We start from the raw sequence: 16,199 nt of genomic DNA, 5'->3' as shown, positions 1-16,199 counted from the left end.
CAGTCCTGAACATACTTGTTTTATTTAGATATTCATCAGGAAAGCTTTGTGTGTTTAACCTTTGTGCATAAATGAAAGCTACACACTCACAAGCAGCGATGTGAGAGCAACCAGTAGAGGGCAGAGGAGAGACCAGTTGGACCAGTGGAAAGGTCGCATGGTGGGCTGGTTCAAACTGAGGGAAATCTCTCTGATGAAGTCTGAAATTACCCAGGTCTTTACGACGCATCGTTGCCAAACATCAACTTCCTCTAATGTGGGTTTTTTTCAAGATAGTGGGCTGACGAACTGTGTGCAGGCTCCAGGAAAAGACTGCTACAGACCTTCATACATTTATATACAAGTATTCTAAAACCAAAAAAACTTAAAGAAATAAACTAAATAAGACTTTTGTGCAAGACTTGTTCTTCCTTTACCAGCAAGTTTGTTGACTTTTGCAGACTTACCTTTCTCAACTTTCCCAATCATGGCAGAAGCTAACATAGATCATGGCTACTTGCTAGCCGCCTTGCAGCAAGCTGGTGACGCTGAGGATATTGAATAGCTGGAACAATAAGCTAATGAAGATGACTGTCTGAACCAGCAGAACAACCTATTACTGGATTGACAACATACTCCACTCAAAAGCCCAAAATCTAAGAAATCCAAGATGTCTGAAATGGAACGTAAAGTCTCCAAAATAATGCTCCTCAATGCCATTCATAGCCTTACTCAAAAAATTGACACTTGTTAACTTGTTCTGGTCAGACATTCACAGCTGGATTTCTTTAGAAATTAACATCCCTTTGTTTACCCATAAGGATATTATTTATTTTATGGACAACCTGGACACAAGCATCTCAGATGTTGTTATTCTCATAATCATGCTGGGTAAATATCATATTCATACCTGTAAATGGAAAAAATGCATTCCATCATTCACTGGGTTTATGAATGGCTCCACCTGTTACTTTAAATCACTTCAATGTCTGGTCCACAAGAACCTAAAGGCTAAAAAAAAAAAAAAAGTATACTTGTATTTGTATGTCCATGCTGTTTTTCATCACTTTATTTTTGCCTCTTTTTTTTTTTTTATGAGACATGCACAGTTTCACACAGCTCTCTACCACTAATAGTGTCACTTTGTTTATTGTTGTCTGTTTGTACCCTGACTTGTTGTACAATCTTTAATAGTTAAATAAGTAATTTAAAAAAACAAACAAGCAAAAAAAAAAAACTCCTCTAATGTCTCCATGTTAGTTTCCGGTGTCTTGATCCGGTATGAGCACTGCAACGCGCCCCCTGGTGGATCCCCGCGGTACCAGCTGCTGCTGAAGCTGCAGCGCGCCCCCTGGTGGATCCCCGCGGTACCAGCTGCTGCTGAAGCTGCAGCGCGCCCCCTGGTGGATCCCCGCGGTACCAGCTGCTGCTGAAGCTGCAGCGCGCCCCCTGGTGGAGCCCCGCGGTATCAGCTGCTGCTGAAGCTGCAGCGCGCCCCCTGGTGGAGCCCTCTGGTACCATTTACGGTGAACTCACTGCTGGAGCCCAAACTGGCACTTTTCAGTGCGCGCGCTGATCAAACATCTAAATCTGATCGGTCTAAAGCTGATCTGTAAACAACTATTTTACCAGAAAGTGTTTCAGTTGTCCAGAGAGCTGCTCGTTCTGCTCTGAGTCAATTCAAGCTGATAATTTCAATATCAGACCATCAGACACGATCAAAGTAACACCCCCCCCAAACACACTCACTCACACACACACACACACACACACACACACACACACACACACACACACACACACACCCTGATTCAAGCGGAGCATGGGATCCCGGCACAAAGCAGCGCGAGCTGGAGCTCGTGGGGCCCTGATTTGCCACGGAGCCGCCTCGTCTTTTAACCAATCATCTACCGGACAGCAGCTCCCTGCCAGCCTGGTTCTGACAGAACAGTTGGAGCAGTTAAAGGCTTATTAGCATTAGCTGCTCCTCCACCTCCCCCCCGGGGTGGGTGTGCGGCGCTGACACTGTTACTGTCTCTTTAAATTTACCCAGGAGCCCCTTAAGGAGCCCCAGGGGCCCCTAGTCCGGCTCCCCACCCAGAAGACAAGCAAGAGCCTTAAAATACATAAGCAGAGGCCTACGCAGAGGCGCGTCCACCCGAGCAGCACGAGCACCGGGCACGTTTCACCGGCGGAACACGGGTTGGGTTCATCCATGAAAAGTTAACTTGGCTCCGGTGCGGAGCGCGCGTGGGTGGGTGGGGGGGGGGGGGGGGACACCGTGGAGAGCACGGGCTCCAAACGCAATGGGTTCGCTCTAGAGCGCTCGCCAGATGCGTGCCGAGCGGCGGAACGTGCTGTCGATGTGAGCGTGACATGTCGACCCGCTGAAGGAAGGAGGAGCAGCCGCCGCAGCAGCAGCCAGGCCGGGGATGGAGGAGCCGGGGCCGGGGTCCGGGCCGGGGCCACGGACAGCACTGCACGAGCCCGTGGACCTCCGCTGCTCCGAGCAGTCTGAGCTGCTCTCATTAATAATAAGCGGAGAGGAGGAAGCGCCGCGCGGGGGGAGCGAGCTGGGAGGTAAAACATGAAAATAAATTCATACATAAACTAAATAAATAGGCTGGAGTGTTTTTACCCCGCACAGCTGAGCGCTGGCGCGGGCTTGTCAGTGACACGGCCATTGTCAGACAGTTAATCCACGCCAGGGACAAAGCCGTGGAGCAGCATGGCCCCTCCGTGTCCGTGGCTCCTATAAACAAAGGCTCAACGGCACAGCGGCGGAGGCGCGCACCACTGACACCTGGCGGACAGCCGCGGTACTGCAGCAGCACTAAAACTGATGAGGGGATGACATTTATCTGTTACAGCTGCAAAACACAGGTTTACATTCACTACGATGCCTTACCAGAGCAATGGATTCATGTGCAGTGATGAACGATGTCACAGGTTCTATGAAACCACCGGATCAATGTGTCGTTGTAGGCTGTCACACAGAAAACACAAGCTGCCGTGCAATTGGTACATTTTTAGTTTTACATATATATATGTGTATATATATATATATATATATATATATGTATATATATATATATATATATATATATATATATATATATACATACTTATACTTACAGTATATACAAAAGTTCTTTCCATGTCCAGTTTTTTGTTTGACGCCTGAATGAAGCTAGATTCCAGGACTTTTACAGGTGAACCTTATTCTCTGAACTATTGAACATCTGAACGTGTCAACTCCTCCATCTTTAAGTACATGTTGTTCTCTAATGAGAGGATCAGCCTAAAACAAGACAAGTTTCTGAAGCATGAATGGCTAAGTGTTAACCGTGTGTTAGGAGCTGCCGGCGCCGCCATGTGCAGCAGTGACTGGATGTTGTGACGATGGCAGGATGTTGCTGGATTGGTGCAGACAGATGGATTGTACCATATCTAATACCTCCAGCATGTGATGCTCCCATTCAGCCAGGTCCGCATCCACAACCCGACCTGAATGTTGCTGGACCGACAGAAGAAGCTGATTGATCAGATCCAGGGTCCAGAGATCAATAGGAGCCAATATCCCATCTGATTTACCACGATGGCTTCAGTTCACCCTGATCTCCGTCCTGGTCCGGCGTATGTAGATGAAGTAAAACTGGACCAAACCACGCTGTGGATGTCATTAAGTCATCTGTATTCTGTCCTGTTTGCTCTATTCTGACTGTCTGAGAAAACTGCTGATTAAATAAACTTTATTCACATTGTTCTTTCAGAACAGGACAATCTGGCCAACGGCCATGGTGAACCACATCCAGGTGCGGTCACCGCCGCCACGTCACCGGGCACCAGCTACTGGAGCATCACGGAGGGTCCCGACCACCCTCTCCTCCTCTCCCCGGCACCTGGACCCTCTGGACGCAAACCCAGGGTTCAGAGGGCATCGCGTCCAGGCCACAGCCGGATTCCCGGCCGTGACCACCGGCGCTACTACCACGAGTACTGGCGCAGCGAATACCTGATGGACTTTGACCCTCAGAGGCAGGGCATGATCTGCATGGTGTGCGGCAGCTCTCTGGCCACCCTGAAGCTCAGCACCATCAAGAGGCACATCAGGCAGAAGCACCCGGACTCGCTGCTGTGGAGCGCTGCCGACAAGGAGGTGATCCGCTCCGGGTGGGAGAGCCACCTCTGTCTGGGAGGAGGTCAGAGTTCATGTGGCTCTGCGGCTGGGCCATCGCTCCAATCCGACGAGGACTCGCAGCACTTTGGCCAGCATGTAGTCGGTGGGTAGAACTCAGAGCTCTTCCTCCTCCTCTTCCTCCTCCTGCCATCATGATGGCCGGAGGAAATATTTTCTTCCCAGTAGAACAGAACCTCACACAGCCGGGCCAGAAGTCTCACCTGGATTTACCCGGGATAACCGCTCGGAACCTCCTATCGGGTCGTTCCTGCATGCACAAACCCAAACCGATGCAAAGACACACCCCGTTTGAGAAGGGTCAGAGCGCCAAGCAGAGACCAGTAAAACTGGTGTCCCAGTACCAGACTAGATTAGACAAGACCAGACCAGACTAGAATAGACTAGACTAGACTAGACTAGACTAGACTAGACCAGACCAGACCAAACTAGACTAGACCAGACCAGGTCAGACTAGACCAGGTCAGACCAGACTAGACTAGACTAGACTATACTATACTAGACTAGACCAGACGAAATCAGACTAAACTAGACCAGGTCTGGCCTGGTCTGATTAGACCATGTGAAGGAAGAACTGTAGGTCCAGAAGATCCACCCTTTTCCAGACTCATCATGTGGTCTGATGGGTCCAGATCCACCCTTTTCCAGACTCATCATGTGGTCTGATGGGTCCAGATCCACCCTGTTCCAGACTCATCATGTGGTCTGATGGGTCCAGATCCACCCTTTTCCAGACTCATCATGTGGTCTGATGGGTCCAGATCCACCCTTTTCCAGACTCATCATGTGGTCTGATGGGTCCAGATCCACCCTGTTCCAGACTCATCATGTGGTCTGATGAGTCCAGATCCACCCTGTTCCAGACTCATCATGTGGTCTGATGGGTCCAGATCCACCCTGTTCCAGACTCATCATGTGGTCTGATGGGTCCAGATCCACCCTTTTCCAGACTCATCATGTGGTCTGATGGGTCCAGATCCACCCTGTTCCAGACTCATCATGTGGTCTGATGAGTCCAGATCCACCCTGTTCCAGACTCATCATGTGGTCTGGTGAGTCCAGATCCACCCTGTTCCAGAGTGTTCCTGTAGTCAATGGTTTGGGGTTGCTGCAGCTGCTCAGGTCCAGGTATAGGGTTAGGTATAGGTTCAGCTTTTGGGGTCAGATTGAGACAAAGTGGTTCAGGGACCAGCAGACATCCTGTTCCAGACCACAGAGTCCAGACCTGGACCCCATGAAGGATCTCTAGGATGGTCTGGAGAAGCTTAGTGCGGTGGTTGGACTCTCCTCCACCAGTTCATGTTGGAGAGAACTGGATGGAACTGAGTCTGCTGACGTTGCAGAAGCTTCTGGAGACAATGAGACGGAGAACAGTGCTGGAATCCAGATGCTGCAGACCTTTGTCCTCTTGCCGTATCTGATGGTGAAACTGAGACATTCTGCGGTGAATCTGATGGCAGCAACACGTCCAGCTGATGTGGGAGAAGTCTGCGTGCTGTCTGAAACCTGAAGCTGTGATGCTGTTCTCCAGACTGCCAGTAGCGGCAGCAGAGAGACAAAATCACTGGTTAGCTGCAAATGAAGAAGAGAACTCTACATGTCTTCAGGCAGGTCTGGTCTAAAACTAACTAAATGCAGACCAGAGTAGCTGGAGGGATGCGGCTGGTTGTTTCGTCTCTTTCCAGCCTCCTTTGCTGGTGAGAAACTCCAGAAAGAAGTGGTCTAACTGGTGAAAAGTAGGAACATCTTACGAACGAGTCCCATTCAGACCACTGCGTCCAGTGGTGGACGTGTCGATCCGCCTCTGGACCGACACGTCGTCCGCCTCTGGACCGACACGTCGTCCGCCGCTGGACCGACACGTCGTCCGCCTCTGGACCGACACGTCGTCCGCCTCTGGACCGACACGTCGTCCGCCGCTGGACCGACACGTCGTCCGCCTCTGGACCGACACGTCACACCCCCCAGCCGATTGTAGAATCAGTTTTTAGGAAACGTTTAGTCAACGTTGTCTCTGGAAAAACTGGAAGTCACCAGTTTGATCAGGATACGACGTAGTGGTCGCCAGCAGCGGACGACACGTCGTCCGCCTCTGGACCGACACGTCGTCCGCTGCTGGCGGTTTCACCCGGTTAAAGATGTTTATTTTAACTTTCTATCTAAAAACAAATAGTTTATGGTTTCAGACTTTCTTTTGAGTCCTTTTTAAGTAAAAAAAATGTGAAATACTAATTTGTAAGTGAAAAAATGAAGAAATATCTTTTATTGGACAGGAGTATGGATAACTTTGGGCCTAAGTGTAAAATCTGTTTTTTCCCTGAATACTGCAAACACCATATTTTGTCTTTAACTCCGAACAGAATCTCCAGATCCTGCGACGCCGCTGGAGCAGCCACAACAACCCCTCACCCTGTCTCCCCCCTCTGTGGGGGTGGACACTCTCCAAGCCCAGGCGGAGGAGGAGGAGGAGGAAGAGGAGGAAGAGGAGGAGCGGGAACTTCCCGGACCTTCAACGAGGACTCTGGAGCGCTACCTGAACAACTCGCTGCACGCCTGGTTCCGCCAGGAGTTCCTGATGGAGTACGAAGCAGAGGCGGGTCGGCTGCTCTGTATGGTGTGCGGAGCCGAGCTGCCTTCGCTTCACCTGGATCACATCAAGAGCCACGTGTTGGACACCCACCCCAACTCGCTGGTCTACAGCTCGGAGGAGAAGCACTGTGTCCTGCAGGCCTGGGCTCAGGCGCACGGTGAGAACATCAGCAACCTTCAGTCCGCGCTGACCTGGAACCAGCAGGGTGGGACTTATCTTAATCCACATTCAGCTCAGTCTGGTCTCCACCTACAAATAATGTGTTAGTACAAAGAAGTACAAGTACATAATGAAGATGTTTCCATTTAATTTTCCATCCTTTTAGAAAACATTATGAACAAACTAAACTGTGGAGGAAACTAAACATTTACATATTTTATTTAATAATATATATTCATTCTTTTTTTTTTTTTTTTAGATATTTTTATTATTTAATTAATTAGTTCATTCAATTATTTATTTATTTAGTGTCGAGTAATGGCGAGTAATTTAATGAAAATCTCACCTGGATACATTACAGATTACACTTTTACACAGTTAGCATCGTCTATGTTATTCTGAAATAACTAAATTCATGCTGCGAGCCACACTGGACCTTCTGGTGGGCTGCTTTTAGCCCGCGGGCCATATGTTTGACACACTCTTGCCAACTGCTCAGTAAAGAAAGTAGCTATTGGCTGTTCTAAAAGATGCTAAATGACATCATTGTCTAATTTGCATAATTGTTTATTTGCATTTAATGTAAATGACGTTGTGGGAGAAACAAACGGTGAGTCAAAACCACCCTAAATATGTTTAGTACTATAAATAGTCTTTTCTGTTGCTTTTCATTTATTTTGGTGTTGAAATAAGCAATCACTTTAGACTACTGAATGCCTTTAGAACCACATTGCATAAACTGGTTTTGTACTCCATTGCTAAATTTTAGAATATCAAATTTAACCAAAGGACTGTTATGGTGTGCGGAATTGCTAGCTGCATGTCCAACCCTCCTCCTTTATCCAGGCTTGGGACCAGAAAAGGGTCCCAACGGAGATGCTTTGGCAGAGTTACTTAGATTTTTTTTTTGCAGTTTTCTTACTTTTAATTTAGTTTTTTTTAGTCAAAGTAAAACATGAACTTATGTTGCCAAACTTTAACATGTTTTACTACTTACTGGACAGACAGTTTAAACTGGACATCAACCATCTAAATGGACCAAACGGAGACAACAGAAATTAATGCAATTTACATCCCACTTTGTAAGCCGGGGCGGGATCAGCAGTATATTTTTACATGCATTATTAATTTTGAATGTGTACATGGAGTCATGCAGGTGTCCTCTCTGCTCTGACTGGCAACACCTGAATCCGGAGCTGTTTGTAAGCGCTTTAGGACGCTTGTTTGGGAAGGTAACTGCAGAACAATATATGCTTTTAAGTCAGTCGCCAAAACACCAGAAAAGTCTCCAATAATTCCAGTAAAAGTCGCTACATTTGTCGCTAGTCGCTTTTCACAAAAAAGTTGCCATGGGGGTTTGGAAAGTCGCCAGATTTAGCGAGAAAGTCACAGTGGTTTGACACCCCGTTCCGTCTGTGTTGGCAATGAAATCATTGATCATGGTTGCTTGCTTTCAAGATGAGACAGAAATGGGATAAAAACTTGTGATGCTGACGGATCTATCCTGGTAATCTAAGCAGTGTTGCATGTTTGTCTGTCCTGCAACAGAGGAGTCAGAAAACTCCATCAAATCAGAGCCTGACACCAAAGGAACGGGGGCAGACGTCTTCGCTGACAATGTGACGGCCATCCAGGTCAACGCCCACATGTATTCAGAGGGAGATGGCACTTTAACTCAGGACATTTGTCTTATTGGCGAGGATGGAGGCGTTGGTACTCCGCAGCAGGGATCCCAGCCTCTCCGTCAACCCAAGAGGAGGCGGCTACGTGGGGGTGACCCGTGGAGGCTCCGCCTTGACTACCTAGTGGCCTACGGGCCTCAGAGCCAGGGTACGTTCTGCATGGTGTGTTCTCAGGTCCTGCACGAAACCAAGGTCAGCAGCTTCCGGCGCCATATCCAGGAATGTCACCCTGAGACCACAACCCTGAGCCGACAAGAAAGGGAAGCCATGGCTGCCGCCTGGACCAAAGATTGCTCTAGTGATGACACGCAGACGCAAGCTGGTGAGAGGTTTAGCTACACACCCGTTGTAGACATGTAACGTGGAGCTAGCGTAGTTTCTGACTCATATCTCTGTATTTGTAAGAGGAATAAGTACAGGTACAAATCAGATCCACAAGTACGGAATTTGTCCTTCAAGTCAGAAAAGTCACATTTTATAAGACTTCCAGTAAAACCAGTCAGAAATCTCCAACCAGTAACCAACCACAGAGCGCATTGACCGAGGCCAGAGTGACCCTCAAGGCGAGTCGCTTTCTGGATGCATGAAACTTTTACAGGAAACTTCCGCAGACTTGGCTGATAATAGTGAGTTTCAATGAACGACTCACCTTTAGGGATCTGTGACGGCCACGGTTGGTCTGACGGCCGGTCTGACAGTCTGACGGACTTTCTTTCCTCTACATGATGCAAAGTTCGGTTACGGACACATAATCTAAGCCCTCTGCTCTGTGATTGCGCAGGGTTTGGAGATTGGATCTGATTGGTTAACGAGCAGACATGTAAAATGTGGCATTCATTCATTCACTCACTCATTCATTCGTTTGTTGGTTCATACCGCTCAGTCCAATTCAGGCTCACAGAGAAGTTGGAATCCATCTATTTTATATCTTTTACTTGTAAAAGTATTTGTGTTTTATATTTGTAAAATGTACCAGTGTTTCCAGAGAAGGGGACTTAGTGGCTCAGGTGGTAGAGCTGCTTGTCTTGTGGCCTGATGGCTGGTGGTTCCAGTCCTGCTGCCCTATTGTTCTCTGGTCCCAAGCCCAGAGGGTTACATCAGGAAGTGCATCCGGTGTAGAATGTGCTGCCGTGTGAATAGCTTCTGTACCAGCTCGGTAGTTGGAAACTGGTGATTCGCTGACTGATGTCCAAATCCCAGCAGCTCCAGTTTACTCATTGTTACTGGTTCCATCTGAAATAGATTACTTAGTTTTATGGTAACTGTTAAGGGTCAATTAAAGCTAAAAAGACAGAAGTTACTTGAACAAGTAACCATAAAGCCAAAGACAGGAGAGAATTCATTTTAGTGCTGCCCTGCGATGGACTGACGACCTGTCCAGTTGTACCTGCCTCTGTCCAGGTATACCTGCCTCCCTGTCCAGGTGTACCTCCCTCTATGTCCAGGTGTACTTGCCTCTCTGTCCAGGTATACCTGCTTCCCTGTCCAGGTGTACCTGCCTCCCTGTCCAGGTGTACCTGCCTCCCTGTCCAGGTGTACCTGCCTCCCTGTCCAGGTGTACCTGCCTCCCTGTCCAGGTGTACCTGCCTCCCTGTCCAGGTGTACCTGCCTCTCTGTCCAGGTGTACCTCCCTCTCTGCCCAGGTGTACTTGCCTCTCTGTCCAGGTGTACCTCCCTCTCTGTCCAGGTGTACCTCCCTCTCTGTCCAGGTGTACTTGCCTCTCTGTCCAGGTATACCTGCTTCCCTGTCCAGGTGTACCTGCCTCTCTGTCCAGGTATACCTCCCTCTCTGTCCAGGTGTACCTGCCTCCCTGTCCAGGTGTACCTGCCTCCCTGTCCAGGTGTACCTGCCTCCCTGTCCAGGTGTACCTCCCTCTCTGCCCAGGTGTACTTGCCTCTCTGTCCAGGTGTACCTCCCTCTCTGTCCAGGTGTACTTGCCTTTCTGTCCAGGTATACCTGCTTCCCTGTCCAGGTATACCTGCTTCCCTGTCCAGGTGTACCTGCTTCCCTGTCCAGGTATACCTCCCTCTCTGTCCAGGTGTACCTGCCTCTCTGTCCAGGGATACCTGCTTCCCTGTCCAGGTGTACCTGCCTCTCTGTTCAGGTATACCTCCCTCTCTGTCCAGGTGTACCTGCCTCTCTGTCCAGGTGTACCTCCCTCTCTGTCCAGGTATACCTGCTTCCCTGTCCAGGTGTACATGCCTCTCTGTCCAGGTATACCTCCCTCTCTGTCTCAGTGTACCTGCCTTTCTGTCCAAGTGTACCTCCCTCTCTGTCCAGGTGTACCTGCCTCTCTGTCCAGGTGTACCTGCCTCTCTGTCCAGGTGTACCTCCCTCTCTGTCCAGGTATACCTCCCTCTCTGTCTCAGTGTACCTGCCTTTCTGTCCAAGTGTACCTCCCTCTCTGTCCAGGTGTACCTCCCTCTCTGTCCAGGTGTACCTGCCTCTCTGTCCAGGTGTACCTGCCTCTCTGTCCAGGTGTACCTCCCTCTCTGTCCAGGTATACACTCTTCCCTGTCCAGGTGTACATGCCTCTCTGTCCAGGTATACCTCCCTCTCTGTCTCAGTGTACCTGCCTTTCTGTCCAGGTGTACCTCCCTCTCTGTCCAGGTGTACCTCCCTCTCTGTCCAGGTGTACCTCCCTCTCTGTCCAGGTGTACCTCCCTCTCTGTCCAGGTGTACCTCCCTCTCTGTCCAGGTATACCTGCCTCCGTGTCCAGGTGTACCTGCCTCTCTGTCCAGGTGTACCTCCCTCTCTGTCCAGGTGTACCTCCCTCTCTGTCCAGGTATACCTGCCTCCGTGTCCAGGTGTACCTGCCTCTCTGTCCAGGTGTACCTGCCTCTCTGTCCAGGTGTACCTGCCTCTCTGTCCAGGTGTACCCTCTTCCCTGTCAAGGTGTACCTGCCTCCCTGTCCAGGTGTACCTCCCTCTCTGTCCAGGTGTACCTGCCTCTCTGTCCAGGTGTACCTGCCTCTTTGTCCAGGTGTACCCTCTTCCCTGTCCAGGTGTACCTGCCTCCCTGTCCAGGTGTACCTCCCTCTCTGTCCAGGTGTACCTCCCGCTCTGTCCAGGTGTACCTGCCTCTCTGTCCAGGTGTACCTGCCTCTTTGTCCAGGTGTACCTGCCTTTCTATCTAGGTGTACCTGCCTCCCTGTCCAGGTGTAACTGCATCTCTGTCCAGGTGTACCTGCTTCTTTGTCCAGGTGCACTTGTCTCCCTGCTCAGGTGTACCTGCCTCTCACCAAATGACTGCTGGGATAGGCTCCAGCTTCCACGCAACCCTGAATTGGACTTAGCGGTTAGGAAAATGGATGAATGAATTAATTTTAGTGATCTCTCCTCTCATTCTGAATTTATTGTTTATTTCTGCAGAAATCAACCTGGGCGAAGCTGTTGTCTTTAATACTAGAGGAGAACTGAAAAAAGATGTCTCCTCAGATGTCAAAATACCCACCAAAATGGTGAAACAGGAGGAGAGTTTCAGTGGAGGGAAGGGCAAACTGAGGGACACAGCAGTGACCCCTCGCCACAGCCATTATCCTGGTAAAGACCAGAGAAGGAACTACCAGGTGCGCTGGCGGCTGGAGTACCTGATGGATTATAACTGTAGGAGACATGGCTTGATCTGCATGGTGTGTGGAGCCACTCTGGCCACGCTGAAGGTCAGTACCATCAAGAGACACATCCAGCAGGTCCATCCTCACTCCCTGTTTTACAGTGCTGAGGAGAAGCAGCAGGCCCTGCTGAGCTACAATCAGACCGCCCTGCACTTCGTTCACTCAGAGGACTGCTTCTCCTCCCAGGATCACGGACACACCGACGGGGTCCCAGCTCCGGAACTGCTTGGCACTTAGACAGGGCTTCTATCTACATGGTTTCTGTCCCAAAAACAGCCCTACAATTTTCTCCTTCCTCAACTCACTCCTCGCCACCAATTTTCTTGAATCTCAAAAAACATGGATCCCGAACAGAACTGATATGGCCAGGTGTCATGATGAACATGAGAGAAAAGCTTATGTGGTCAGATACAAGAATTTCTCTTAAACCTGCTTAGGCTAAGACGACTTGTAGTATCTGTCAGACAGAAAACAGCACAATGTAAAAATGTTAATGCCTAAAGAACGTCAAAGTCATTCATTTGAAAGTAAGGATTCATTTGGATGTAACTTGTTGCACTTGAAGACTTAATTGGAAGTAAAGGACTAGTATGGATGCACAAAATGCGTTTTGTAGATAAATTTGCCAAATCCTGACTGCCAGGACTGAATATAGATGCTATAAAACATGACAAATTTTGGCCACATGACTATTCTCCCTCCCCCCCCCCGACACACACATGCACACACCTTGACCCTGAGTTTGTTAGAAATTGGCTTTAATATATAGTTCTAATAGCTAATTTCTTTAGATTGCCATTGTTTACTTGTGGAATAATCCTGTTTTTAGATTTACACATTTGGTAAAAAGTAAATAACTCGAGATCCATAAGTCTAAGCTGAACAGGACCAATATTTATAATGGCAAAATTTCAAAGTAAAGTTAATTAACTCAGTTTTTTGTTCTTAACCGTTTCAAGGAGAAAAAGAAGTATATGTTTTAATTGTCTGGAAAAGCTTGATTTTGTTACTGCTTTTGTTAGTTGTTAGGCAGAATAACAGCTTGCTTGGTTAAACTAAGCCAGACTCTTGTCAATGACTTTTTTCCCTTTCTGTGGTTAATTTCTACAGTTGTTAAAAATCATATGCTTTCGGTTCCAACAAAATAAACAACACAAAGAAATTTCCCCTCAAATAAAATTAAAAAAAAAAAAAAAATCCAATTTAATCTAGTGGCTGGTAGAATGGGAATTTCTGAAGGCTGGCTAACATGCACTTGTGACAAACCGCTCTATTTAATTGCCATTTACAATAGTGAAACTTTTGAGTGAAATTAATTATTATTGTTTGTTATTGGCTCAGGCATATATCTGCTGAGCCAATATCAAAATCTGGAGTTATATTTTGGTCACTGGGACATAATAAGATGGTGGTCCTGACAAATAGGAAGACATGATATCTGACGTCACTCAGCTGTCATCTCATGAGTGATTCACAAATAACAGTCTGAAGAAAAGATGTTATACAATATAATTGTGGAATATTTTTTTCTCTTACTAATGTCTTTTATAGCTGTTAGCTATACCAACAGCTAGCTACATTACCAGGTAGCTATACTAACGCTAGCTTGGTTAAGCTTGCCCTCCTGTCAGTGACTTTCATCACTTTCCCTTCCAGTTCTTGTCAGAAGCAAAATGCTTTGTGCTGTGATAAAGTTAACAATATTTTTGTACCATAAGGAATTTTGCATAACCCACATATTTATTTCAAATTTACTTTTAGTCTGCTAGCGCAGACGTGTTGGTTAGCTAACATAAAGATTTATAGCAAGCTGCAGTACTCACAAAGGACCCCCTGGGACCTAAAATTAATGAATGAAACTGTAGTAAAATTCAACTCCAAATGAATACCTGGGCTTTAAGGATTTAATGGCATTAGAAAATATGAAGAGAAATATTTGGTATCTGTCTTTCAGGAGAGCCGGGGCTTGGTTTCTGGTCATCACCGGATTCTTTTCTCAGGAAGTTAGAAAGAGAGAGTTGAATAAGATTGAGATGAATTTCTCGAACGAAACGTGTCTGAAGACAAAACAGCACTTTGTCCCCCCAAAACGAACTAAACCCCAACTTTCCTTGTGTACAGCCATTTGAATGAAACTGTGTTTGTTGATATTGCTAAAGACAATGAATGACACTGTGCAGTCACTGAGTTCAGATCCCTACAGAATATTTAAGTCCTTGTTTACAGTGCAGGAAAGGAAACCCTCAAAAACTAGATACATCACTTCCGTCAGCCTATTTTGAGCACCGGCCTTCATCATTTCCACAAACTACAACCCATCTTACCTTAACGCTGCACAAAAAAAACAAAAAAAAAAAAAATGTAAATATAGAAGAAAATTAGAATTATTTTTTTCCTTTGTATGAGCACTTTTGCATCCTGGTTTTTACAAAATATGTTTGTAAACAAGTCCAGTTTTCTACTTTATTCAAGATTTAAACAATGAAAGTGTTATTTAATGGCTAAAAGTGGCTTGTTTAGACTTTTGAACTCACTTTGCAAAGTTTGCTCCTGCTTAGTTTTATTTTTCTTTTTTCACTCGTTGTACAAAGTTATGCAACAAAAGAAGTTGAATAATAACTGTCTAAGTCTGCCAGAAATAGTCACTTCACCTGAAAAGTATCTCAGGGATTCTGTTGTCATCAAACTTTTCATCAGAAATCTTGTTTTTATCAAGTATGCTGTTGATATTAAAGATTTTGGACATGTGCAGTCAGTGTTGCTTGTTCACCTCGAGTTGGAGCATAAATATCACAGAGTTTTAAGGCCACTACACAGTTAAAAGGATTAATGGAACTGCAAAGGAAAAGTAATATGATCATCTCACAATTGCCTGATTAATTGATGTTTAATAATTTTGAAAATGTATTGTAATGTTAGAAAAAGGAAATTTTATCTTAAAAAATTTGGTTTCAAGGAAAAAAAATGTTTGGGGAAAATATACAGCAAAAAAAAAGACATAAGAAGTTTGACGACACTATAGCAACCTTTTTTGATGAAAAAAAAAGAAAACTTTTATTATTTATGGTATGAAAGTCATTATTTTAAAAAAGAAAAAATAAATTTATAAAGTATTTTTTCGGCTGTCCAGAAACAAAAAGTGAATATTAGAAGCAACAACATAAACTTTCAGTTATAATTAACATCCTTTTTTACTTTTACTTTCTTCACTTGACCTTCAAAAACATAAATTCACATTTTCTTTTTTTTTTGGAAGTACGTCCCCGCAACCAAAATTTACTGCATCAGTGGCCATGTGACTCTGTTGTATTTATGTGTCATTTTTCATGAAGGATAAAAACAGATTTTTTTTTTTTACAAACGTAGATGTGAAAAGAACCTGCTTCATACTTTTGGTTTAGAATAGATCCCTCATCACTCTGATAGCACTTATTATTTAAATGAGGTAAAGATAGATTTGTTGAGGTGACGCATTGCTTGTGTGTGAGTGTTATTTCAGTTTGTGTTTCAGGACGGATGCTGTTAGATGTGCCCAATGATCCTGTTCCTGGTTTGGTTTTCATGTTTTTCTCTTGTTCTCTGTACGCAGTCAACATGTCACATATGCATTCTTTCCTCCGTGAACCATAAATAAATATTCAAAACCAAACACTGTCTGGACTAAAGATTATTTTATTTTCAAATGTAATTTAAATGATTCTTCAATTGTTTTCATATTTAGTTTATTTACACCTAGTTTATCTAACACTGAATTACCAGTTTATCTAACAGAGATGCATGAATACTTTACTGGGTGATTATGGACAACATAATCTGATTATTTTTTATCAGATAATGAGCTTGTTTACATGACCATCACAATCTGATAACTAGGAATAAACAGATTACTGCAATATTCAGCTCTCATATATCTATATTCACTTCTAAAAATTATGATTTATAATTTCCAGTCATTTATCAGATTTCTAGCAG

General features: G+C 45.8%; 1 protein-coding gene across 2 annotated transcripts; it reads left to right on the top strand.

Moving 5' to 3' along the window:
* Window positions 1–2,305: 2,305 nt before the first annotated feature.
* Window positions 2,306–15,839, top strand: zfta (zinc finger translocation associated). 2 transcript variants are annotated; one of them, XM_079258233.1, is made up of 5 exons: window positions 2,306–2,559; window positions 3,753–4,262; window positions 6,538–6,924; window positions 8,475–8,756; window positions 11,983–15,839. In XM_079258233.1, exons 1-5 carry the CDS (start codon window positions 2,412–2,414, stop codon window positions 12,462–12,464), a joined length of 1,809 nt encoding a protein of 602 aa, XP_079114359.1. In that variant the 5' UTR covers window positions 2,306–2,411; the 3' UTR covers window positions 12,465–15,839. The 2 variants fall into 2 exon arrangements, with proteins under 2 accessions (XP_079114359.1, XP_079114358.1); XM_079258232.1 differs by having other exon boundaries at window positions 8,475–8,930.
* The last annotated feature ends 360 nt before the right edge of the window (window positions 15,840–16,199 follow it).

This window comes from Telmatherina bonti, assembly GCF_933228915.1.
Source record: "Telmatherina bonti genome assembly, chromosome: 18".
NCBI classification, from domain to species: Eukaryota; Metazoa; Chordata; class Actinopteri; order Atheriniformes; family Telmatherinidae; genus Telmatherina; species Telmatherina bonti.
Note: the sequence above shows the minus strand (reverse complement) of the source record. Positions and strands in the feature narration are given on the sequence as shown.

What these genes read in the sequence shown, in the direction of transcription:
- zfta (XM_079258232.1), top strand. Translation starts at nt 2,412, where the DNA reads ATGGAGGAGCCGGGGCCGGGGTCCGGGCCGGGGCCACGGACAGCACTG. An exon ending in CGGGGGGAGCGAGCTGGGAG is followed by an intron (nt 2,560 to 3,752) that starts GTAAAACATGAA and finishes TTGTTCTTTCAG; the next exon opens with AACAGGACAATCTGGCCAAC. An exon ending in CTTTGGCCAGCATGTAGTCG is followed by an intron (nt 4,263 to 6,537) that starts GTGGGTAGAACT and finishes AACTCCGAACAG; the next exon opens with AATCTCCAGATCCTGCGACG.